The 27,958-nt window shown below is 38.3% G+C and overlaps 1 protein-coding gene across 8 annotated transcripts in view; it reads left to right on the top strand.

The window, feature by feature from the left end:
• The window catches only part of DLG2 (discs large MAGUK scaffold protein 2), a 999,038-nt gene that overhangs the window by 878,086 nt on the left and 92,994 nt on the right, over positions 1 to 27,958 (top strand). For all 8 annotated transcript variants that reach the window (XM_018071067.2, XM_025894987.2, XM_018071060.1 and 5 more), the window contains one exon: positions 26,084 to 26,198. In XM_018071067.2, the coding sequence (XP_017926556.1) occupies positions 26,084 to 26,198 (115 nt within the window). The remainder of the gene's footprint in view (positions 1 to 26,083; positions 26,199 to 27,958) is intronic.

The raw sequence follows: 27,958 nt of genomic DNA on the forward strand, positions 1-27,958 counted from the left end.
ACTGATAACATTGTATGATATTTTGCAGCATTCTCAGGTTTGAATTTAGTAATCAAGTTGGGTGTGAAACAAAGCCATACAGACACTGGAAATCATAGTGATGTGCTTTCAGGGAGAGGACCTTCAGTAGAAAAATGGGTGAAATGATAGGTTAGACAAGTAGTATACTCCGTGTTGTGAATAGCCAACATAACTGTGGCAGGGAAGAGATAGAATATAGTAAAGGATGACAATGTGACAATGGAAAGCAGTAGGGGTTTTTGTATGTCCAGACAGATAGGCAGAGAAACTCCATTTTAAAGGATTATCAAACACTCAGCATAGTACAGGAACAAATTTGGCAAGCGGAGAAGAGAGAATGTGACAATGGAAAGCAGTAGGGGTTTTTGTATGTCCAGACAGATAGGCAGAGAAACTCCATTTTAAAGGATTATCAAACACTCAGCATAGTACAGGAACAAATTTGGCAAGCGGAGAAGAGAGAGAGCCTGTTCATAAACACAGCATGCCCTTTGATGTCGGTTTGTTCTTTGTGCTGTGAGTGAAATACATGCAAAGGTCTAATCCTGCAGAAGAGATTTTGGTTAGGTCTTATATGACTGTACAAGCAGGAGAGGATATTCAAGTTATTAAACCAATGAAAGATTCCCTTTTAAGAACAATACATCTCATAAATGCTAAGTACCATTTGTTAGTGGATTCAATTTCTTGGTTTGTTTAGTGGCTCACAGTGTCTTGGCGTCTGGATGCATTACGCTAATGTTTAAAAAAAGGTAAAAAAAAAAAAAAAAACAGGAGCTACTAATATAAGTAGTTTTTGCTGGGGAAAGAAAATAAAATAAAAGCACATTCCTTGCTGCCAGATGGTTAAAATGACAAACAGATCTGTCAGTCCTTGAGATCTCACAGGTGAAAAGGGTGTGCTCCAGGGTAGTAGAGCTGGTTCTGGAGAATTCAGCATCAGAAATCAGTAGGAGCCATATGTCAGTGAAATAAAGTGATACAAATTATCTGCTTTCTGCATGGCATTTAATGTAGTTTAGATGATCAACAACATGAAAAGTATTCTTTGGGAGTCCTTTTCTAGAGATAAGCAGCTCGTACCAGCTTTTGGTGGAGTTTCTTCATGTTTTCAGGGGACGTGCATGGTCAGAAGGGTGCTGGTTCCCATAGCTGTGTCTCCACCACAGAATAGTTACAACCTATGGAAAAGCTACCCATAAATGAGGGTGTAGGATTTGACTCACATTTAGGATCACCTCTAGTAAAGGCTCTACAGCTTTGAGTCCTGCAGGCAGGACTTGGATACATATCCCAAGAAAGCTGCACAGGAAGTTCCTGTGCATTGCTCTAGGCGAACATTTTTCATCTTTTTCACATTGTGACAATGAGTAGAAGAAAAAAAATCTGTGGAGACCCCCTTATACAGCCCTACATGAAAGTGACTGTAATCCCATCAGACTGCAGGCTGAAAGCACTCGTAAATACCTGCTGCTTCTCTGGTCCCCCGTTTTCTGTCCTGCCTGGCATAATTGAAGATGGACAACATTTGTCATTCCACTTGCAGTAAGCCAACAGGAGTGATGCTGCTCTACAGCAGATTCATTTGTTGTCTGAGCAACAGTGGTGTACAATCTTCTGTCCTGTGCAAAGTTCAAGTTATTAGTTTGTGGCCTAAAGCTTAATATTAATATACAAATTTTGTTTTGTACTATAGGGAAAGGCTTATGGCATCAACGTATTTCCACTTGGAAATTACCAATTTGCTCACTCAAAAGTCAGGCTGATAAAGCTGCAGATGGAGTCCTCGTTCCCAGAATACTTTAGTATTAGCAGAAATCTATTATCTGAGCCAGGCAGAAGAATAATCTGCATTGACAACATTTTTTTTAAATCTTGAGATTAATGTCATCTTTACATCACACTGGTCAGTGTGTTGTGTTTGAAGAACCTGCAAGTGACAGACTGGGACATAGTGTGTCCATTCCAATTCATTACTGTATTCCTGAGGAGATGTTTCTCATTTGGGAGACAGCAGAAACCCACCACTCTGTAAGCAACATTTACAATACTATTTGTGATAGGCTTTTATGAAAGAGATTAGTGCAGTGTCATTTGAGCTAAGCAAATGCTAATTTAAGAATCCTCTATTATCCCTTTTCTGTGCTGTGGTAATAACCTTTAACATTATAAAATAATCAAAAACTGATTGAACTGTGCTGTGTGCAGCCACATGCTGAAACTGAACGAGTGAGCGAGGCAAGCAGACTAATCTATTCACTCTGTTGTGGGTTTGTTTTGTTGGCTTTTCTTTTCCTTTTATAGCTATTTATTTCTATATTTTAAGGAAATCGTTCTCTCAGAAGCATTTTTGCTGCATTCAGTACTGCGTACAGCAAGTAGAAAAAATATTCAGAGCAGCTAGTAATACTAAGGAGAAAATGCTTCTACCTAGTGGTATCTAAGTAAAGTAATGGAAACATTATCAACTAAGGAAAATCTCTACTTTCTTTCAAAAAACCTACTTGTAGGTTTCAAGAAGGTATAAATATAAATAAATACAGTATATAGTACCTTTTAATGTAAATGGTATCTTATTCTCTCTGTATTTATTTACAGTACTTCTAATCTCAGTTTTTTTGTAATAGTAGGTCTTTGTCTCCTGCTACCTTGTGATTCTTTGTGAAAGGAATCTATTATCCCACATGGAAAACTGGGAATAGGCAAAATCATTATCTGCTCAATGTTCCATGGGCTATCCTTGCCCTTCTTATGTGGGTGTTTCTGGTAGACATTCTATAGAGAACTGACAGTGCACTGGCTGCTTCTGGCTTTGGGCTGGGCTGTAGTTCAGAAATGCAAAGTAACATTATTAGTAGATGACATTAGGTGAAACTCAGCTCTTCCCAGTAGTTGTATTTCTTCTCTTTGAGGTGCCACTACAAGTGCTAAAACTTCAGTGAAACATACCCATCCAACACAGAACCAAATTTCAGAGGAGAGGAAAACAGAACTCCTACATTCAAAGCAGGTTTTCCAGGTGTAAAATCACTTTCATTTCACTATACTTTGCAATTTACTAGTTAAAACCCCTAAAATTTTCTCTAGATATTCTAAAGTTTTCTTATTTCAATTAAAGAAAATATTCCATAATCCTGAATGCATTTAGGGTTGTTCCTGTTCATATTTGGTTTCTTCTATCCCAATTCAAATTTATTGTTTTTGAATTACAATTGTGACTGATCTAGTTTTACAAGATTCCAGAAACAGTTTTGCAGAGGATATTTTTATGGTAGCAATTACATACTGGCCTTTGTAAGTTTATGTGATGCAAATATTTTGCACTCAAATGCCTTCATTTGTTTTTAGTCTTTCACGTCTTGCTACTTGCACCTGACCACTGAAATTACAACACTCATAGTCAGCTTTGTCCCTTCTTTTCAGAGATGTGAATAAATTCTACTTTGTTTTTCTTAAATTCATTTCAGTGTGTCGGTATTGAATAGTAGGGATATGAAACAGGAAAAAGTACAAGTGCTAGAGGACAGAAAGCAGGAAGGACTACATATTTTTATGCATTTTTCTAGTGAAATTACTATGAAATGCATGTGTAAATTTTAGTTCAGGTTTATCTGCCAATTGTAAATTAGTCTAGCTTTTGCCCTACACTATTCATAAGACTTAAAATCCAACATTTTTCCTTAATTGTTTGAGATATTTAATATAAAGTGTGATTTGAGGGCTGGCCACAGAAGCACCTAAACTTATCAAGATTGAAACACTGAAATTTTCTCTTTCAGTTTAATTTTGGTATGCTTGGTTAATAGAGGAAGAAACAAGCTTAGGATATAGAAGCTGTCTGTAGACCTGTCAACTAAATCCTAAAATATGTTTGATCGAGAATTATTGATTTGTATTTATCATAGGAGGTATTTTTAAGATTTTAAAGATGAGAAGAAAAATTACTAAGACTACTTTTACTTCAAATTAATCAGCTAGCTGGTATGTTTTCTTGTGAATCTATACAACAATGGCATTTATATCTTCTGTCTTTCTTTTACCCCTTATACCTTTCCCTAGTATTAGTTTACCATACCTTAGATCTTAGACTATGCTGAATTTTGGTATAGTTAGGAGTTATTTTTAAAGTATATATGAAGGTAAAATAGATATGATATTTCATGTCAATGTGAGGTTCAAAATAACAGAAATATGTCCATTTTTTTCAGGCTTATATTCCTAAACATAAACATGTGTCAGAGATCAGTGGGAGAAAAAAAAAACAAACAAAAAACAAAACAAACAGAAAATAAAACCATAGGTAGATACTGCTGAAAAACTTCAGTCCAAAACTCTCATTTGAGGGAGGTAGAAAAAAGGGGCAGGAAGAACCTTTTACTATCTGTGCTGAAAAATTGTATCCCTACTGGAAAATTGTATTTAGATTAAAAAGTTCATTTTTTCAGTGAAGAAACATATTTAATTTACTAGTTTTCCCAGCAAAAAATTAGATACTTTAGTTTAATACGCAAGTGAATAACTTGAACTCAAATATTAAAGTCACCTACTCAGTTTAGTAATGGAAATTGTAAGAGTCTAAGCACTGATCTGGAAACATACAGAGCCTGATTGGGATCTTCCTTATACTATTTGCATAAAACTAAAACCATGTAAGTCAAAGACCAACTTGAGAACAGAAACATATTCAATGTGTGCCTTAACCTCTGGTTAACACTTGTGAGGTCTCACTCAGCCTTGCACCTTCTGGTGGATATACTTCTTGCTGAATGTGACTTTGAAACTATCTGTAGGTCTTTCAGACAAAGTTGTAGTTAAATTAATCGGCTCAACCTGCAGATCAAGCACCATTTTAATTTAGCCACAGTTTTATTCTTCAATTTACTTGCGCCGCTTCTGTAATTGTGAATGACACTCATGACATGGATACCATTGATATATGGTGTTTGTACTGCAGTTTGTGAAACACATCAGAATTCTTTTGGATAATGAGCAATATAATTGTAAATTATGTTAGCAAGTGGTTTGGAAGATCAGCCCTCTTTCAGATTAATTATTTAAACTGCCATATAAATACGTAGCATAAACTAACATACAAAAATAAATTTAATGTATAATCTTGAGACATCCATTTTTTAGTGAAGTTCCTTCTCTGACAGAAAAACATCTCAGACACTATGATACTAACTCCCTAAATTTTTGTTTCAACTTAATTTTTTGTAGGGTTGGTTAATGCAGAAAGGAAAGACCACTTGCATGCTGTCAAACTGTATTTGAGCATATGTGACACATGACATCTGCCGTTGAAAATTATGCCCCAAGGAATTTCCTTAACATTATTTCTTAAATATGAAATGCAACCACCTCTGCTGATGAAAGGGCAGGAAGATAAATGCCAAACTGGGTAATATTCTGCATTAAAAGGAAACCAAATCAAAACAATACTCATTTTGCATGATAACAAAATATGTTTGTTAGTGCATGTGAATAAATGTATGTTTAAGTGCTCATCTGAAAGTTCTACAATCTGTACACAGTTCAGAGTATTTAATTCACAAAATTTTAGTGCTTAGTTGATCTTTCCTAGGATTTGTACTTGAACTGCACCAACTCCAGGTATTTCAAATATAGATTCTTAGTCATCATCTCTGGTGCTAAATGCCAGCAATTATAAGTACTGGTTGACTCATTTCTGTACTCCATGAGTCTTTATGGCTGTTATAAAACTTTGAAAATGCTGACAGACCTGCAGCCGTTGTGGGCACTGCCTATATCAGGGTGTTCGATATTAAATATAGTCAGATATTAAACCTTTATATTGCTGTGCCCAGTTGTTCAACAGCATTGTCACCAGGGAGGATAACATGAGCCAGGGCACACTAAGTGCAATATTTTATTTATTATAATAATTGCATTCTAAAGGACTGAAGTTGTTAACCATACAGTATCTTGCCTGTGGGGTTTACCAGCTCTGTGCTTCTAAGCAGAAGAGGATAAAGAGCTTTGCTTATATGTTATATTTGTATAACCACAGAGAATTAGACCTATTTTTTCACAAAACCACAGAATAGTAAAGGTTGAAAGGGAACTGGATAATCTATTCCAATGCCCCCCACTCTCACAGGGTCAGCAAGGGCAGGTTGCTCAGGGTCATGTAGAGTCAGGCTTTGAATATCTCTACAACTCTCTGGACAACCTGTTCCTATTCTAACCATCTTTAGAATAAAAAAGTTTTTCCTAATATTTAAATGGAATTTCAGTTTGTGCACAGTGCCTCTTGTCCTATCGCTGGAAACCACGGAGAACCATCTTCTTTGTAGCCCTCCACCAGGAGTTTACACTGTAAACTGGCTAAAGTCTTTAACATGTAGCACTACTGTTCCCTGTTGACCAAACCATTCCCTAGTGTTTGAGGTATGACCTCCAATATGCGTTAAACATGACAAGGATTAGCCAGACTTCTCAAAAGACATGTGAATCCTTCTCAGTATTCTGAGAGTACTCTCAGGTTCTTCCCAGATATGAGGTCCCAGACATTGCTATCATTCTTGTTCAAAATTTGGATTGGATGTCACTACTTTTGTCCAATACCTTTTCTGCTTTGCAGAGACCTGCCAAATGCTTGCTCAGAATTTAAGTTCTCTTTGAAATTCTGGTGGGTAATGAGAATTTTAGATTTTCCTGCTATTCATCCTTCTATAGGTGGTAATTATTTCTGAATCTGCCTGCCAGAAATTAAACAGAATCTCATGCAAACAAAGGGAATCTTAATTGAGAGACTTGCTTACATGGCACAGAGTGTGAAAACAAAAGTGTGCTTTCATAATCTTGTAGCTGGCTTCAGCATGGGGTTGGCTGATTAAAGGAAAATCCTCAATGAATAAAGTGTGGCTTATATAAAAGAAGTTAAAACCTCAAATTTGCTTGCATTTGTTAACATCCTCTTTAGCAGCCTTTCTACTCCAGAGATTTCCCTTCTTTCCTTTCCATGTAAGTTGTTCTCATTAAGTTCTGTGATTACAAACAAGGCTTAGCAGTATTAAATGACTAGACATTTTTATGGCCAAATGGGATTACTTTGATAATTGGCTCTGATCTGTTGCAGAACTCGTTCTCCATAGTTGCTGCATTGAGTCTTGTAACATGTATCATCCAACTGATATTTCCCAGGTCCTTTGATTCTGTATCTCTTCAAAAGTTTGGTTTCTTTTCAGCTGTAGGCAGCATATCACAGGCCTCACAGAATTTTTTTGTTTCTTCTGACATTGTCCATGCTGGTGACTTCAAAACTGTAGTGAAAGTGTGATGAAGAATGACAAGGCTTAAAATAAGGACATCGTCACAGCATTCCATGCACCCATTTCTTTCCCAGGTCATCAGTCTCAGCCATTATGTAGCCAGGCTAGATCGTACTCTTAGGTCAGCACTCTTTACTCATGGGAAGTATTTCTGGCAGATCAGGCTTAAGAGAGGTTGACAGAAACTCCAAGCACTGAAATTACAGACCGATGGCATAGTGTCATCCACCAGCAATTATGGCATTTCAGATCCATATATCCTTTTTCTTGTGTCATGGTTTAACCCTAGTTGCAAGTCAGTCCCCTGCAACCCCTCACTCACTGCCCTGTGATGGGATGGGGGACAGAACTGGAAGAGTAAAAGTGAGAAAAACTCTTGGGTTGAGATAAAGACAGTTTAATAGATAAAACAAAAGCAAAGCAAACAAGGATTTGATTCACCAGATCCCATGGGCAGGCAGGTGTTCAGCCATCCCCAGGGGAGCAGGGCTCCATCAACCTAATGGCGACTTGGGAAAGTGAACACTTCCACTCTGAAGATCCCCCTATTCCTTCTTCTTCCCCCATGTCTATATGCCTAGCATGATGCCGTATGGTCTGGAATATCCCTTGGGTCAGTTGGGGTCAGCTGTCCTGGCTGTGTCCCCTCCCAGTTCCATATGCACTTCCAGACCCCTCACTGGTGCAGTGGGGTGAGGAGCAGAAGAGGCTTTGACTCTGTGTGAGCACTGCTCAGAAGTAACAAAAACATCCCTGTGTTATCAATGCTGTTTCCAACACAAATCCAAACCATAGACTCATACCAGAAGGAAAGAACCCCATATCCATACCTGATAGCCCCATACTGTGAAGAAAATTATCTCTGCCAAAACCAGCACAGCTTACAATGACAGATCCCTGTGATAAAGGGTGTCTGACCTTGGAGAAACAGAGCAGTCAAACACTCAGAGCACTCAAAACTTTTTACTCTTGTCATGGCCACGTGCTATCTTATAGAACAGAAAGGACCAATATAGTCAGTTTGCATCTACAGGTTTGAGAGGAGATGCAGAATTTAGAATTATCCTGCACAGCACTTTCTTGTGCCTTGAAGTGAAGAAATATTTCTGTGTCCACACAGACATGTATTAATCTTCTGTACCCACTGTATTGGTAAGGCTGCACCACTTATAACTAAACAGTTCAAGTTAACTGCTGAACTGTAAAAGTTCAGATGTTGCCCTGATGATCATCCCAATTATTTCTTTGGAAAGACTAACAAACATTGACTCAGGCTTGGTGCTATTTATTTAATTTTGGATTCCACAACGATTCATTGAAATAGATACTTGAGAGAAATGGAGATCGGATTCCCGATAATACTGAGGAATGTGTTGATAAAACTCTGAGATAGTCACAGAAAGCAGATATGTGACAGAAACCCAGTCTAACTGTCCCTGCAATCTGACTTAGGGAAAAAAAAATCGTCTTTCACCCCAGATATGGCACTTCATTTAACCCTGAGCAGTACAGCCTACCTTAGCCCCATTCTTACAATGTCTGTTCAAAGTCACAGGGTACAAAGGTTTTTTTATATACTTATTTGTATATCAAAAATTAATCAGAAATGCAGAAGTTATGGAGCTTGAAATTATTTATGATATCTGTATCCCCCAAAATGTTCTCGTTAACAATGAGAAGAGGATACTTCTGTATTTCAGAATCCTGAAGTGGTAAATTCATCAGAAATTTGTTATTAGCCTGTACAAAACCACCTCTCTGTTTGCCAGAGATACTTCAGCAGCTTTGAAAGCTTTACTTGATCAAAATATATTCACTAAAATCTTTTCTGTGAAAGGTACAACCAAGTACCCATAAAACCTTGAATAATCTGTGTATGTTTTCAACTGGCATTATTTTGTGTGTAAGAAAAAGCATGCATTTCTGTAGCAGCTTGATAGGCTGGGGGCTAATGCATGCACTGTACTTCTGTGCCTGTGTTCTGATTTATTTTGAGCAGGGCATGTTTATGGCAGTGCTTCTCTTAACTAGACAGTGGGTATAATGCTGCCAAGTTCTGTTGTCAGTCTGTCAGTAAAAATAATGTCAATAGTAATCAGTCACTGCCCAATTTCGTCCCTCCTGCCTTCTTTGCTCCTAGGGCTAGCCACTGTCAGGTGATGCACATTGCCAGTTTTGCTCCAGTCTTACAGAAAAGGGATTTTCCCCTCCCACTTTCCTTTAGCAAGATGTGACCATTGCCCACATCACTCTTTAATCTCCTATGGGAAATAATAATTAGAAAAAAAAAAAGAAAAAGAAAAGTCTACCTTACAAGCAACTACTGTTTGGATAAATGTCATGCTTAGCCTGACATTTCTTGATACTAGTCCTTGGATAGCCCAGTAAGCAGAGACTGCAGCCCAGAGGGTAATGGGGGAAGACATGTAAAGGTCATTGTGATTATAGTGAAGGAGATACTTTAAAGCAGAATCCAAATATAAAACCTTGTAGAGGCTGGCATGCAAATTAAAATGTAAATAAGGTTGACAAGCTTTCCAGCAAGACATCAAACTGCCAAAGGGCAAATCTGCCTTCTCCAGGCCTTTTCTGTCTTTCGTGAGCACACTACAGCTGTTTCCTCAGCCAGCAACAATAGTAACCTCTGGGAGAAGGAGGAATATGAAAGCTATAGTCATTCTTAGCAGCTGTCACATTTACAATGGTTTCTCTTCAGAGTATTTCATAATCCTTTTTTTCAGGGTACTTGCCTTAGAAATTTAGGTTATGCAAGCACTATAAATTAATAAACAATAAGATGTGTATATACATGCACAAGCATCGAAGACAATCTTACAGCTATGAAATTCTTACAAGCTTCATGAAAACAGGGTAATTGTGAGATCCTATTCCACACTTTTAACATAATTAGATATGAAAGAAATTGAGAAAGATGAGGGGAGAAAAGAGAAATAGTCTCTGGTATGGGTCCTTCATTGAATTGTATTTAAATTGTAGCAAAAACTAGAAAAGGTTCATAGGAGTGAGAGAGGCTTTTGAAGATGAAGGAGCTGAGGTAGAAGTGACAAGATAAGAAGTCTTGTAATTCTCAGAATAGATTCACCTTCAGCATTCTGATGTCAGAAATATATGTGAGTAATTATTATTATTGCTTTGAGAAGACTACTTTGATTTGGCCTTTTTTTGTTTGTTTGTTTTTTCTTTTTACTAGAGAATTCATTCTTTTTGCTTTAGTGTCTGGCAGAAATTCATTTGTGCATATTTAAAAACATGTGCATTTAACCAGCACTTCCCTTGGCACCCCTTTCCGCCTTTTGAAGGGTGCTGCCCTCCTTTCCCGATGTCCTTCGGAGCAGCCACTTGGCATGCCCTGCACAGCAATGCCAGCTGCACAGCAGACCTTCTCCAAACCTGAGTTTCGTTTCCCTTTGTCAGTACATGATATTTGCTGCCTGTTGGGATGCTTTTAGAGGCCTCCTGTGCCAACCATCTACAAACTGGAATGCTTTGCTGCAGTAATAGTGTCTGCTAATGTCTCATTACAATCAATTTGAATGCTTCAAGTTCCACTGAGAGCTAATAACACATGAAAGTCAAACTAGGCTCATAATTTCAAAGACGCATATTTTTTTGTAATAAAGTGAACTATTATGCCCTGTTGAAAGTTGACTATAACAGATTTTAAAGGTGTGTTTGTAGAGTCATTAGGACCTCCTCTTATGTGTCTTCTAGCTTGGAATAGGAAGATATTCTCAGCTTTCTGTTTATCTTTAATAAAATAACAAAGCTTTATCCATTGTCCTTTACAATTTTACACATTTATGTTTACATTTTTCATAGTAATAAAAAATTAAAATATCTAAACCAGTTCGACTTACCTGGCTTTGAGAGAGCTTCACATCACATTTCATAGGAAAAAGAGGTTGTTTCATTGCCCTTTATCCATGTTATTGTTTTCACTCCCAACTCAGCCTCCTCTCACTTGATTGTCTTTCAACTAAATGGCCTCGTGAAAAGGAAAGTTAAAATAATGCTAGCAAATTGCACCTGAAATCATAATGGGCAGCTCTTCAGGTGGATATCTGATGTAAGAATGAAAACAAATTGGACCCAACAAGCTCAATACGTGACAGAAGTTAGGGAAATAGGAAAAAAACCTCAGATTCATATGTAGAAAGGAAAATCAAATTTACATGGTTCTCAAACAGTTCACGACCCTGCCAGATCTGGAGCAGCTAGGACACTGAAGGCTTTGGGAAACAGACAAAAAAGCAGTGAGGCTGAAGAAAAGGAGGAGAAAGCAGGCTTATGTATTCTTTAAAAACTATTTTACAGGTAATTTAAGAAGAATAGTGGAGAGGTGCGGCAGAAAACTGAAAGGAGGAAAGAAATGCAGAGACTAACCGCTCTGAATGGGCAAAGAACAAGGCACAGGGCACAGTGACATATACTGGGTAGTTTGCAAGTGGAGAAAAAGAGTTGTTGCTCATGAGCCCCTGTGTAGGAGGTGCAGGGAGGATGCCTGGCTCTCAATTAGACTTTGGTGAGGTTACGGATGGGCTCAAGGAACAGAAAAGGGAATGGAGAAGCTGGAAAACCTGAAATTTTTTGGCCTTCCTTCCCACCTTTATGCTCATTAAAAACAGAGCTAATCTTTAACTCTAGTCCCATCAACAGATGGGAACTGATGATGTGGTCAGGGCAGAGACACATAGGCTAGTTTTACCATTAAATGCAGTGTTTTGTGAAGTTACATTCTCAGGTTGCAACAGAAAGTGTCAAGAGAGGGAAAATCTGGCCTTTGATTTATGTCAAGCAGACAGGATAGAAAGGCCTCAGAAGCCTGACTTTACTGGCAAGGGCAAGGAAGATTGGTCCACCAGGCGCCTTCTGTACTCAGTGGAGAGAGAATGTTCTCTGAGGATGCTGGCCTTGAATTGAGTTGTGGGTGTGCCTCTCTTTAGGATCCGTAGAAGATAAACCCTAACAGGATAAAATCAGCCCTTATGATTGCCCTGTCTTTTGCCCACCTCAAGGTACTGGCTGGGAGGTCAGGGAACAGGGAACAAGAAGGGATCCAGGAGTGGAACTAGATTGTGAAGCTTCTGCTCTCTTGTCTTCACATTATCATGATAGCACATCTGTGCAGAAGGATGACCAAAGACTACAACTTTGAACTTAAAAAGTGATGGTTCTATATGTTCATAAAAAGAACTAGTATGGGACTGCAATCCTTTGAAGGAAGGGAAGGTAGAATCACAGAATCACAGAACATGCCAAGTTGGAAGATACTCACAAGGATCACCAAGTCCAACTCCTGGCCCTACACAGGACCATCCCCAAAAGTCACACCATGTGCCTGAGAATATTGTCCAGACTGGTTTTGAATTCTGTCACTGTGCTGTGACTACTTCCCTCGGAAGCCTGTTCCAGTGCCCACCCACCCACCCTCTTGGTGAAGAACCTTTTCCTAATATCCAACCTAAACCTCCCCTAACACAACTTTAGGTCATTCCATTGGGTCCTGTTACTGGTCACCACAGAGAAGAGACTAGTGTCTGCCCTTCCTCTTCCCCTCAGGAGGAAGTTGTTAACTGCAATGAGGTCTCCCCTCAGTCTCCTCCAGGCTGAACAGATCAAGTGACATCAGCCGCTCCTCATACGACTTCCCCTCAAGGCCCTTCACCATCCTCGTTGCCCTCCTTTGGAAACTCTCTAACAGCTTAATATCTTTTTTATATTGTGGTGCCCAAAACTACACACAGTGCTCGATATGAGGCCTCACCAGTGCAGAGCAGAGTGGGACAATCCCCTCTGTTGACTGGCTGGCGATGCTTTGCCTGATGCCCCTCAGGACACGGTTGGCCCTCCTGGCTGCCAGGGCACTGCTGACTCACATTCAACTTGCCATCAACCAGGACCCCCAGGTCTCTTTCTGCGGCACCAACTGCAGAAAAGAGAGCAAAAAGTCTTTATTAGCATTCCTAGCATAACCAGTCACTGCCCAGATAGTGCAACAATAGTCTCAGCTGCAGGACAGCTTAGTTCAAGCTGTGAAGCCTAATTTGCCCTGTTACACTGGCAGGTGATGACAGTGTTTCTGCAGCCTAAAGTTAACATGGAACAGAAATTGTCTGTCCACTGCATGTTATATTTTAGTGGAAGAATAAAAAGCGGCAGGCACAGAAACCAGTTATCTTCTCTCTTCCTGTCTCTTAACACTGAGCCAACCCCATGATTTGGCTTGACTTCAACCAGGTTCTCAGTCCTCCAGGTAGTTGTGTTTTTTTTGTTTTCCCATCTTGTCCATGACTAAGAAGAGAAGAATGCAAGTCTGTGTTATCCTACAGTCTCTTGCGCTTAAGCTTTTGTGCATGAAAGAATTTTATCTTCTTTCTTGCGCAGCACCATGTTCTTCCCTAGAAGTCAAACATAACCCTTTCAAGATGAAAAGGTAGCTCATCCTGGCAAACAGTCTATTCTGAGACCAGCCAGCCCCTTGAACAAGCTAAAGAAGCTGCCCAAATCTTTTGTCCCAGTAATTTCAATGTCTAGAGCTAGTACATCCCTTATTCAGTTAGGAGTGAGTTTCACAATACAGTTATCTCAAGATTATGGAAAATTATCATAACAGCACGATCACAAGTGAAAGCTAAGATGGATTTATGTGATATTCTTGAAACTTCAGTGCCTTCTGTAAGTCAACAGGAAAATATTATTATTCCATAAAATACCACTGCAGCCAGATCGGATTGGGCATCTCTGATCTTGTGTGAATTAGCACAAATTAATTTTCACATTAACCTGCTTAAAGCCATGAACCCTGCATTAGGTACTAGGGGATTCAGTTATTACAATAATAGCACTTTTTTGCTAATTACAGGGACACAACAAAAAGTTTTTTGTAGCAATACTAATCCATTTTACAGCATGTAGGCCACTGGCAGTAATGAGCTTCATCTGTCCCAAGTGGTATACAGTAATTTTCTTTAAGGTCTCATTTTTGACACTTGAAGATTTTTTCAAAAGGTTTTTCCTTGCAAAACCCTCCCTGCTTGCCCTTTTAGCTGTGTTCCTCTTCTCATTACTTTTAGTAATTTTACTACAGTGTTAGTTTTTAAATATTTCAGTTTGCCATATTGTTTTCTTGTATTCATTGTGAATCAGAAGGAATGGTCTTAAAAAGCTGTAAAAAAGCTTCAGATGAGGTATTAGGGGAAAATGCAGCTGCAGAAAGAGAGTAAAGCATGAGAATAAACTGTTTGGGGTGATTGAAGTGTCTCCATCTCTGAGAATCTTTAAGAACAAATTAGCAGACATCTGTAAAAAGATCTAATTGTGACTTAGGGCCCCTGAGGATGTTCTGCTCACTTGCTGGCAAACTCTTCGTCTCCTCTTACCTCTGAGAGGTCAGGCTCATGCTCCAGTTGCAAGTTTCTGATGCCTGACACCCATTTAAGAGAGGGCAGTTTGTCCTTGGAAAATGCTAGGCAGTGCAATTTGATACAACCTTTTATCATTTAGTCTAAGCTAAATCATCTCCATTTGCTTCAGAAAATGCAGTCAGTTGCCCCAACACAGATGACATTTAGGAACTTGATCACAAATCCCAGATCATAATGCACTCCCAGACGATCTTACCTGAGTCTCTCATTTGATCTGAGTGCAAATCTTTCTTAGAAGAGTCTGTATAGGAAACTTAAATCATTCAATATTCTCAAAAAATTTTCTCAAGTGTTTATTGGTTTTGATCATTCCTGTTCAAACTGTCTCTGAAAGCTGTATGGATGTGACATTTATTAGTGCTAAATGCTGTTTAATCATAAACCTCATAAGCATCATAAGTGAAGGGATGATCTTGATCCGCTGCTTTTCCCTACCTGGATCATCCTGAACAGTCACAACTAATGAAACGGAAAATGAGGGAGCTTTGGAGAAATCAACCTGAGCCAAATATACATGTTCTATTTGCATTCAGTTTATCTATCTATTTATCTATCTATTTATCTTTTACACTGACTTTCTGTAAGGCACTGTAAAACACTGATAAACCAATAACACTCACCCCATAGGGATAACAAAGTATTCACTTACTCCAGAGAACAAACAACTGGTCCTTGGGAAAAGCTGTTGAGGTTGCCATTCTTATTCTGGGATGCTTCTCAGAATCATGAAAGACTATAAGAAGCCCGGATATCAGGTGGGAAGTTTTCAGCACTTCCATTTTCTATTAATCTGTAAGCCTTGCCTGTAATGTGGCTCACCAGCACAGCAGGGAGACAGCAGAGATCTGCTTCCTGTAGGAATGACTCTAATATTTTCTTTATTAACTAAGATTGGATTGTCTATTTAGCAAAATGGAAGTTGGTGGGTGAAGTTGTGTTCTCTCTCTAAATCTGTCATGAGAATCAATGTACAATGGAAAAGAGCAATATACACGGAGGAAATGTCCTGGTGTAAAAGCCAATAAATAGCTTCAGCTGTGTTTAGCTAGAAAAATGAGTCTACCTATCTGAGCACTGAGTGCTATGAGTGTTCTTCTAAGAGTTACACAATGCCAAAATGGAATTAATTGTAAGATAATATTTGAACAGTTTATGCGCAATATTTTAGGTTTTGATTTTCTGTAAAAGCAGGAATTGGACTTGATTAAGAAGACCTTTTCCAGCTAAGTCTTTTATGCCATAAGGGTGGGGTCTTGTGGTTCTATGAATGATGAGGTCAAGGGTATCAGCAGTAATTGCAAGGTATTTAATGGTATTAGTGATTTTTCAGACATTATTCCAATTTTACATGATCTGATGCTCAAGTTAATCAACATTTCAGAGCATCCAGGCCATCAGCTATAGCCTGCATTTCTAATTAGCAGCCAAATGCACAACATACATATTTACAACCTAGATATCCCATTGCACAGGACTCAAAATATTCCTTATAATAAGCTGAGAGGAATGCAGGGGGCATGAGGTAATATATGTATTTGTCTTGTTTAAATTCATTCAAGCCTGTAATGTGCTGAACCATTCCCTATTACCTGTTTGTACTAGAAGCAGTAATCCCCCCTTAATAAGGAAGCTCTAGCAAACTAATACAATTCTGTAGCTGCTCTAAATGTTACCTCTTAGAAAAGATCAATACACACATGGGAATGTTTTCATCCATTTCATTCTTTTCTGCATACTTTCCTTTTTTGTTGAGGACATTTGGGATTGGTTTTAAAGGGTTTTTTAAGCAGTAAAAATTGATAGTTTTGTTTCCAATCTTTGATGAGTTCTTCTTTTTAATTCAATAGAGTGTCCCAGACAACCTTAGGACATGGCTGAAGATATCCTTTACTGGAAGAGCAGCACAGCTGAGTGTAGGAAAGCGACAGTTATGGGGAAATGTAGTTTTTACCTGGCAGATTTTGAAGTGAAGGACTAAATCATTTATTAATGGCATTATTCAATGTTAGCAAATGGCATTAATCATAATAATAAAACAGTTTAACCTAATGAGGTATATTCATGTTTATTTTCATAACATATTTGCCAAGATTCTGTTTCTCTTACTGATGGTCCTTCTGATCTCTGTATTTTGGGAATTCTGTAAGATTATCCTGTTCTATGAATAATTATGCCTGGTACTATTGGTATTCTTGCTACTGTTTATTTTTCTGCTTTAGCTTGTAATGATTTTAAATTATTTGTGGGTTGTGGTTTTAAGGTGGTTTTTTTTTACTGTAGGCTACAACTTTCATGCTCATTTATGGAATTAATAAAATCACATTAGCTTCCACACCACTCTATTTTCAGTGAAAAACTTTTTTTTCCCCTGAGTCTCTTTTAGGAACCCCTTTTTTATCTCTTCCCACTCTAAATATATCAGAATTTCATGCAGTATAAGTACAAAACTGGCATATGATGTCTTAGCTGTGAAACGTTTTGTGTAAGTTTTCATAGAAGTTCACTTGGGAATTTTGAGCCCTGATTTAGTGATGTCTTTTTTTTCATTTTTGTCTGAAAATCGGACAGGTCAGACTGATCTACATTTCCAGTTTTATTTTGAAAAGATTCCCACACAAAGACAGTGGGTCTTTTGCCTCTTTAGTCACACTAAGTCGTTATTGATTTGAGAGATGATGAAATAGGATTGTACCCTTTTTCTTTTCACAGCATTGTTTAGTTCAAGGTGGCATCTTCTGTGTACAACAGTGCTGGGGAAGATACCATCTGCCCCAGTCTGTTCCCAGCTTTTTATCCCTGTGTTCTGCCCTCCTTAACACTTGCAGGCAGTTTTGTATCTGAGTGCTTTCCATTCTAGATCAATCAGATTCAGACAGGTTAGTGTAAATAGGGTACACAGGCTAACCCAGCTCTTTCTCACTGAAAGGGATTTGGAAACACTCACAATAACCATGTAGCTGACAGGTGGGATGTTCAGGAGACTTTTAGAAGGAGGAAATTTATAAACAGCTGAAGGCAGTTAGGAATCATTTGCCATCATTTACAAGTCTGTAAAAGAGGAATACCTACCCAGTATAGTTACAGGGTTAGTCAAGACTACCAGAATGCATGTCAGTATTGCCATGCCTAGGAAACTCTAGAACCAATCAGCTCTGTATTTGGTTTCCTCATGCCAATTCATGTCTTAAGCAAGCATGTCTTCTTCATTAAGAAGATATGGCTAATTAGTGCAACATGCCCAGCTCCCAAGGAATAGAACTACACTTGGTAAAAAACAGAAGCAAGAAAAAAAACAAGGAAGCAAAAATAAGTAACAATTGCCCCAGGGCAATGATCTTGGATGGGAAATTGTGGAAATTGAATAATATCTGAAAATAAGATCTTCCACCACTAGCCTGAAGCAACAAAATAGCTAAATGAATTAGCTTAGCTATTAATGGAAAGTAGGTTTTGTTTCTTTGCAATGTCACACATAAATATTTGTCAAAGAATGAGGATTAAAAGGCAGGGAAGTGGGGGGTTTTTTCACCTTGACAAAATGACAGAGTCATTTTGTGCTTAAAACTCAGGAGATATCTTGAAATGTGTCTGTACTGTACAAAACAGTAACTCCTACAAAGCTATCAAGGTTAATGAGACATAAGCAACTCTGCTGGGCGAGCATGGTTGTGCAAGTTGGATGCCAGGGATGAAGTGATGTGCCCAACTTTTCCAAGATTTCACACTTTGCTGCCAAGGCAGACCATGTGTGATATGGTTGTTTCAGATCTGCGTCTCTACTATTTATTTGCCTTGCCCCTTCTTGGGCATGTGTGCACACAATGTTTTTCAGAATGTTAACTCAGTGTGAGCCTCGGGTAATTTGAAAAAGTGCCATAAACAGTCCTGTTTAGTTCAGGGTGCATCAATTCAAATAACGAGTGAATAAATTTTTGAGAATGCAGAAAAATTCAATGCAGGATAAAGCTCTCCAAAATATTGTGAGGGGTTATTTTCAAAAGCTATTGAATTGCTTGCAGTTTTCTTCAATGTTTGGAAGAAGTTGCAAAAAATTTCCAGCTGAGAAACTCCAGGCTGACACTTCATGAACCAAGGATACACTTTAAGGGAGGAGGTAAAATAGCACCTCAGTGGGATACATAGTCCTTGTCACTCGCTAGTAGCTTGATTTATTTTAGTACATCTCTTTCATGAGGAGGTATAAATTTTTTTAAACTAAAGCTTCCAGAGGCAATTTGGCTTGGAATTGTATTCCCTGGGACTAAAATATAACGTGTTATTAGTCTTGTGAATATATTGTGGAAGGAAACATATTTTCAGGTGTATTTATATTCTCAACTAACGCAATATGAGGTCTGTATCTAACAGTGCAACATATGGAGAAAGCATTATATTCAATAATAAAGCAAATGAAAATAAAGTTAGTGGTGATATCTAGGCAATGAGGCCAGCTACAGAACAAATATATAGGGTGAATTTTTAATAAGAAAACAGGCTGAATTGTAAATACCTGAATATTGGTAAAGGAAGGCAACCAACCAATATCAAAGAATAAAGACATTATTGGCCCTACTGTGCTGAAATTTTAAAAGGCAAAGCAATCACTAAAAATCAGTAAATATGCCTGTGTTATTATTTTTCAAAGGTTCCTGAAAAGGGGTATTGAGAATATTTCAATAAAAACAAGCAGATATATTCAAAGTAATAAAACCTAATAAAATGTATATATATCTTCACTTTTTCAGTATTGAAATCTATGTTTTTCATTTCCTTTGAGTGAGCTCAGGAGAGTTATATGACTGATAAGAAATAGCAGCATCACTTGTTCTGTTGCTCAGTGCATCATGAATGGCTTTTGAGCAACACTTTCTCAAGTCAATAATGCCCATTACTGCATCAGAATCACGTGCAGTTTTTTCCTGTCAATTCATGAGTTTAGCTGATAATAAATCTAACTGATTGTTTGGACTTATTGAAAGCATAACATTTTCCATACAATATGAGATCCAAAGCCAACCTTGTACAGAACTATGTCCCTGGCAGTGGCTAGCATCAGATATGGCAGAGGAAGATAAAGGAACCAAAGCTACAGTGAACTGTACCTAACCATAGTATGTTTGTGTGTTTATTTCTTATGAAATTACTGCAGATCACAAAGATTTTCACCATCATTAACCTGCTGTGTAACTGTTTGCAACATCAGACAACTATAGAACTGAACTCCTAATCATCCAAAAAGGGTACCTTTAGCAAAAAAATTGACTCAACATAAATATTAAACAAAAAAAAGTTATAAACAGAAGACATAAAATGCTAGTATTATCAGTTCATGTCTTTTTGCACACTCTTTCACTTTTTATGTGTATTATAGTAGTTTCAAAGGCTTCCAGGACAGTGGGTTGCTGGGCATCTGGCAGGCATAGCCAAAGACACCATGTTAGTCTAGCAGCCATATCTCTGCCATAGCTGTCATAGTATGATGAGACACTTTTTTTGGTTCACACAGCTTCCCACTGTAAATCTGTGGTAAAGCAAGAACCAGATCCAGTGCTCTGAAGTCTTAATGTTGGTCTGCTCACCTTCCTCTCATTTACAAGTATAAAAACAACGATGACTGGTCAGCCTTGTGTGCAAAGGGAAGAAATGTAGAACACTCACTGTAGGAGGAAGTGTGTTCTATTATTTTTAATCTTAAGCCATTTAGCTAAGACATCTGCTAAGAGGAGGCAAAGGAAAAAAATATTTGCATAAATAATATTACCATAATAATAGTATTATGCACATATCTGTCTCATGTGTCCAAGGCAATAAGTTCATGACTTACTGTAGAGGCATAAAATTTGTGTTCCCATGAGCAGAACAGAAGGAAATCTCAGAATGTTTAAACTGGCCTCAATCTACTGAAATTATGCCAAATTGGTACTGATAAAGAAGTTGACCTGGCAGCTGCTCCTTTATTTTAGATTTATTCAATATACCCTTTTTGAAGTGATAAAGTTCTCTAATTAATGCCTTACAAGTTTGGGGGGTTTTTTTATACATTGTAGTCTGCTAAAATTGGACAGCTCAGGACAAGTTTGGGGGGGGGGTTTATATGTTGTAGTTTGTTAAAATTGGACAGTTCAGGTTTAAGTTTTCGTTTAATTTTTCATTTAAATTTCTACTCTTTAGTAAATCTATCATCTATAAGCAAATGGTGAGTATCCTGACTTGCACAGAAAAGCAAATATTGATACCTGCTGACAGAAAGAATTGCTCTCTCTCTAAAGGTGCCAGCACTAAGTGTTCAAGCTAATAAAGACTTGCACTAGGATGTTGAACTATCATTTTCACTATTGTATCATATGTCAGCATTTCAGTTCCTTGGCTATGCTTTACTTGTAGGATCAGGGCTTTTCTGTTACCATGTTCTCTAAATTCAATCAATACTACAATCTTTGTTCTAAACAGAAAAGTGAAAAATAACAGTAATGTAGCTTTGTAAAATTCTGCAACCTTTTCTCGAAGAAAAGCTGCAGCATATTTATTCATTTATCATAGCTATTCTTTATTGCTATGACCAAAAAGTAACACCAAGCCATCAGATATAATATCTCTCTGTCTTTGCTGATTTTAGATTTGGAAATTATTTGATTTTTGTAGTTTGCTTTCTTGCATTCAGTTTTAGTCTTCCAAATGCATCTAAGACTTCCAGGAGTTTTCTTGTATGCTCAAATATCATAGCCTTTTAGGCCATTTCTGAACTCACTTGGAGAATTTTAATTTAAAATTTCAATATACTGCTTATATTAATAGAAAAATACTCCCCACCCACTTGCACAGTTGTTAGAGGGGTTGGCAGGATTTTAGGTGTCTAAATCACTTCATCAGTGAAAATGTTGGTCACTGCATCCCCTCAGATGCCAAAGTGGATTAGACAAGATTTTGTAGATCATAGTTGTGATCTTGGCTAGCTAAACATGAAGTTGAAGTGTATTACTCTTTGGGTTTGGGAGTTCAGATCTTTTTGTGATGGGGCTGGCCATTTGCCTTGCTTTGATTTCTCAGTATGTGAGCTAAGGATAAGGTTCAAGGTGTTTGAGGTTTACTGCCAAAGATCTGTCCTGTTCTTTCAACATGTCCAAGTGCTTTGAAAAGGCAAACAATTGATATTTGAAGGTTAGAATACGTATGAGTCCTAGATAGCACTTGGTAAGGTGTTGGAATGAGGTAGAAGGAAAAGAACCAGCTCTCTGTCCATATATTCAGTCTAAGGAGTCCTGTATGAAGCACACAAACATCAGTTATTCAAACTAGTGTCTGTATTTAATAAATAAGCTGTTTTGGCTTTGACTGGCTTGGGGGCAATTCACATTGTAGTAATTCAAGCTGACCCTACTTACTCTCCTGACTGAACAGGGAGTTGAGCAGAGCCAACATTAGAAAACAGATTCTTGGAAAAATGAGGATTTGCTTCAGGCAGCATGCAGAGCCCAACATGCCAATGCCAGAGCCCTGGAAGTTGGTCTTGCTGTCGCTGTAACTTGGCCATTCCTCAAAGCAGCAATCTCCTCTCCCACATCCGATGTCACTAGCTCCACCTCTCCAGGGACAATGAGTTGTATCTGTGTCTTCAGGACAGCTAATTTCAGGTCTACCTGCACTGCTGTGAGCCCTGAGCCAACTCTAAAGTGTGGTATGAACAAACACTTCCCTCCATCCCTTTTGCCCTGTTTCTTAGAGCAACAATCCCAGTGCCACAGGCCAGCACAAACCATTATATCTTCTGGTCTGACTCCAGCGATAATACAGGTTACAGTCTGCTCACCCATTTGCCCTTTTAGTCTAGCATAGCTTTATCAGTTTCTTAAGCTACCAGAGTTTGTTAGATCATTAGTGAATCAGGCAATGGGTAGGATCTTTGCAGATGGATTTTAATAAGTCAAATTTGGGAATTTTTGTTAATTAAGCTTTCCAGCAGCAACATGTTCTTTGTTCTCCCTTTCTTCAAAGACCATGAAATTAGTGAATCAGCTTTAACTGTATTTTTTTGTCATCATGTCACAACTTTAGTGTCCTTTTAATTGTGTTGGAGCCTTGCAAGTCAGGTCCAATGCTGAATTTGAAGGATGTATGAAGTGTTTTTCTGGACTTTAGCACTGCCCTTATTCACACCTAGCAAATGCAAAGCTATTAGGAATCCACTCCCCTGGAATGATCACACTCACAAAAAAGTGTTAAGAAAAAAGGACTTTTTCTCAGTAGGCAGAACTACTCTGATGGCAGAGTATCACTGTTTCTTTTTCTGTTCAGATTTCAAATGCAGCTGTCACTATACTATCTAGGAATCAGTAGAACTAGGAGGGCTGAGTTTAGAGAAGTTGATCTGAGCTGGGTTGAATACTGGTTGTATTGATGGCCATACAATTTCTGGTCTAGGAATTTGTCAGGAGGAAGGGAGGAGTTACATTTCAATATTTTTTATACATAAGTATGAAGAAGGTATTGTGGAAAAATATGGTCCCATAAATTTGGTTATTTTCAAATTATCTATGTACTTCAATCCAAAGGAAAAAATATCTCAAGAACACAAAGGAACAGAATATCATTAGTACTTCAGTATTTTTTTGATATCAAGCAGGGAACAGGAGCTTGAACCCTGAATTTCCATCACATTCTTTTTAGACAATTTTTAAGATGTGTCGTAGTTTCAAGAGGTCTTCTAGAAAGAGAGAGATTACTAAATTTAGAATAAATTTACAGTATGTTAAAATCAGTTGAATTACAAGTGTGCTCTGACATCAGAACACAGGTGATAATATCATCATCTGACCAAGCTGTAGTCATTTGAGCAACATCTTATGAGCTGATGTTGCAAATAGCTGAATGCTGTGCTAGAGAGAGTCGGATTTCCAATCCTCTGTTCTCAGTCTCCAGATTGGTGTCTAAATCTGGGAGTTACTCCTACACCGCACATATAGAGTCAGCCTGGGATGTAGTTGTTTATTAAAGGGAAAGTTGCTCTGCTGTAGATCACTGGTGTCTTTAGCTTTGCCCAGATGTAAAACATCAAAGAAGCTGAGTTACACTGTATGTTTACTGTTTTTTAGAGTGTATCCACCATAAATGAAAAAGACCTAGTAACAATCCTTAAAATTGTAATATTCTGTCTATATACATAGGACTGATACTGTATGAGGAAGAGAAACATAAGCTTTTGGTACTTAAGATCACCTTTCCTATTTGCAAGGAAGAAATGTTAGATTTGTTATAATGAAATATAAGCTAAAGAAAGCCTTGCTCAGAAGAAGATTATTTAATAAGTAAATTCTAAAGCAGGGGATTAGAACAAATAGGACTCACACAGAGCAAACTTAAATCCTACACTGGGACAAACATTTCAAAACTAAACTCTGCTTAAAAAAACAACACAGGTTTGTAGGAGCCTTAGTTCTGCTGAGGATTTGGGCTTTTAAATTTCTGAGAAGTTTAAAGATGTACCCTAGGTGAATGAAATGAGCAAGAAACAAGCAACAGAATAAATCTAAAATACCATCTGCATGTAGGAGTGTCTCTACTTCTGACATACAGAATTTCAGTTGCAGTCAGTGAAATCATAGGTATGTGGGAAGACTGGAGAGTCTTATACCACAGCAGTGGTTCCCAGCTGACTAGCAAAGTAGCCACTGTCACTTAACAGACTGAGTAGGCAATGCCAAGAAAGGTCAATGGAAGATAGGTAAAAGGAGGTAAAATGTGTCAAGGATGAAGAAGGGAAAAAACCCAAACACAAACCCCCAAATCAAATCACTCTGTTAAGCCAGCTTGAAGGTACCTAGTGTTCATATAAAATGTGGGATCTTGCAAAGGTCAGGTGTTTTTATCCAATGAAAAGTTAAAGTCCTCTGAATAAAATTAATAAAAGCATCTAGACATTCTGGGAACTGAGCCAGTGGGAACAGCAAATGATCAAACAAAAATAATGTTGAGATTTCTACTAGGAGAAAATGTGAATATTGCTGTCTTGCAGTGTTCTCATGTAGCTCAAAAAGCAGCTAACAGGATGCAGGCCAATGGGTTATAAATGCACTGTAAAGATTTATTTGCTTAAGCTGAGAGGTAGTGTGATCTGGCAGGATGTACCTCCAGCCTTTAAGGGAGGAAACATTGCATTGCTGTTTTACTTGTACTCTAGCCTTTCTGTGGGGAAAGGAATCCTTCTTTTGAAGGCATCAGTGGAATAAAACATTGAGGTGCAGGAAACATCTCCTCTTTGCTGGCATCAGTCTGCAACATCTTACTCTTCAAAGTGTCACTAACTCATTGAAATGTATTGTGTACACTCTCTCAAGTTAGTCTCCTAGCTAACATCAATAGATTTCCTGGGCTTAGGTTGAAATATGACTGTGTGGTTGGAGCATTGCCTGTAGGTTGTCAGTTACAAGGAATTAGAATTTGTCTCCAAAACTTCAGCCTTTCCTCTTGCAAACCAAAACCATTAGGTCACACAACGAGCAAGGGGAACATGCCAGCAGAAGGGACCATTGACCAAGCTGTACAAAGGCTGGGTCCTGTCAGCAAGGAGCCTTACCAAATGATACACCTCTAGCTGAATCCTTGTTCCAGTGCTGATCCCATGTTGCTGGTCAGCATGTCACAACATTTTACAAAGCTGCCAGCAGAGCTATGGAGGAGAACAAGGTGAGGAAGGTAGTTTTGTGCCATCCTCATGCAGCTTGGGTTTGGCATTTTGGGGATCACCCAACCTAAGACCAAGTTATGGATCCACCTATTTAAAAGAAACAGACCCCAAACCTCAGTGGGCAGAGTAAATAGGGTGGCTAATTGCTCATATAATGATTTGACAACTGCTGTGGGGATAATTAGACTTGGAGATATCTTCTTCGGTTTGATGGGATTTTACAGTAAATTCTTGACTCATTAATAACTTCAGTGCACCATCCCACTGCCCCTAACAACGTATCAGATTGTTTGGAAGGAGGAATGATACAGTGGAAAACTGCTTTCAACATCCTTTCCACAGACTGAGAGATATTTGGTAACACATTTAGAACCTCCTTTCCTTTCCTGAAACTGCAGTTCAGTGCGTCTAGCTATCTGACTCCTCACCTACTCAGTGCTGAAATGTTCAGGTACCACAATAAAAAGGACATTTATTTACCTAAAATGATACATTAATGCAAGGTCCTGCTAGACCTCCATTTTCAGGACATGCCTTACATTCATTAATTTAATATCAATTTGCATTTAGCAGCCCTGATGATTATATAGGTCAAGAAAACTAAAATATCTTTATTCTCTGGGTGTTTCTTATCTCCTTAGAGTACGCTCGATTTGAGGCAAAAATCCATGACCTGCGTGAGCAGATGATGAATCACAGCATGAGTTCTGGGTCTGGATCCCTGAGGACTAATCAGAAGAGGTCACTGTATGTCAGGTAAGCAGGAAAAGCTTTCTTCTGGGAATATGTCGGCAGCTACCTTGTCGATGCCGGACCCGCGTTGTTAGCTCAGCAAGATGGGAAAGAAGTTTGAGGAGCTGCATTGAAATGAACTGAGAAATGCAACAATTTTACAAGCACAGCAGCATTAATGTAAAAATTGGATAAAAGCCCTATTTGTCCTATTGCTTAATCTGACCACTTCAAGTAATTTTCAGAGTGTTATACCTTTATAGTGACTTGGGTTTATGAGATAAAAATTTCTTCCCAGTTGTCAGCTGTTTGGACATCTGAGATGGATATTGTGGTATAATGACACTATGTTTCTGTGTGAGGTCTTGCCCAGACAGAGAATGATTGTTCTCAGAAAGAACGCTTTTTCACCAAGATCTTTTTCTTAAAAGGCGAGAACTGTTATATACCTTTCTAAATGCATGACAGACTGCTGCTATCCCCTTGCGTATGTTTACACTTCTATCAGTCTGTGCTGCAAAGAAACCATGCAAGATCAAACCTGCAGATGAAATAGTAAAAAAGTTGATGTAAGTATATTAAATAGGATAGTTAATAACATGTGAATTGCCTAACTGCGAGCAGTGGTTGCAGTTTCTCTTTGACTGTGCAAGTCTATTGCCATAGTCTTTGCTGGGTAAAAGACTGGATGTTGCCAAGTTGCCCTAGCAAAGTTCTTGCTGTCACTCATACCTTTTGGAACTTGTGGAGACTATGGAACTCTGTGCCAAGTATTTTAATAAACTTTATGATTATGCTTCTCTAGGCTTTCATTTTCATCCCCCCTCCTTCCCCCCCCTTTCCTCAGCCTCCCCATGCTCAGCATATAATTTGAAATTCTTGACAATCATAAAGTAGAGGGAAGCAATTTGTCAGCCTCTAGGCAGTGATAATTATTCACAGGGGAGCTAATTCAGGTGATAACATTGCAGAGATCCAATTAAGGCTAAATTCTACATTTTGTCATTATGCGCTCAGTGTGAAAGGGTAAAGTAGCAGAGAAGGAAGGGAAAACTTAAATGTTAGCATGAATGATCTTATTCTGGTGAGCTGCAACCACATGAAGTACTAATTGGTACTGTCGCCAGAAGAAGCAAGGACTGAAAGGATATGGATCACTGTTACCAGTGGTCTTGCTGTTGGGCAAGGTCAGGTTGAAAGTGTTCTGGTTTTCAATGCATCTCTAACCTTCTCTGACCTGAATTAGTTTTTTTTTCCAGACCAAACACAGAGTGACTTTTTTTGTCAAGAGCTTTGGTCAGCTCCCTGAATATGCATTTTATGAAAAGCTACAATTGGATGTGTAGAGATAGTCCAAGCTTATTTTGCTTGGGGTAAGCAAGGAAACTAAAATGTGGGGAACAGTGGTACAACAAGTCCAAGCCAGTAACTTCAGGTTAATTTCAGTTGTCACAGGTATAGAAGGCTTAGACAAAATTTATTAAAGAAGCTCTGACATTAAATCATGAGGACTCCCTTGCTTTCTAAATTCCTTCTCAGAGAGGAGTCTAGGTGAAGCTGAAGCCAATCTTAGCCTTGGATTGTGTCAACAGTTTAAATGTAAGGAATTACAGAGGGGTGAGTGAACCGCTTTTGTCCTGCAGGTTTTAATGATTGGCAAAAGTAAAATATTTATATAAAATTAATCATTTTTTATTACAAATGATCAGATAAAAGATCTTTATATTTACTATACAATATAAAAGCTAAAACTACCAGTAGTATATATAAGATAGGATAGTGCA

Source organism: Manacus vitellinus, unplaced genomic scaffold, assembly GCF_001715985.3.
Source record: "Manacus vitellinus isolate BGI_N305 unplaced genomic scaffold, ASM171598v3 scaffold_2_pilon, whole genome shotgun sequence".
In the NCBI taxonomy this organism is placed as follows: Eukaryota; Metazoa; Chordata; class Aves; order Passeriformes; family Pipridae; genus Manacus; species Manacus vitellinus.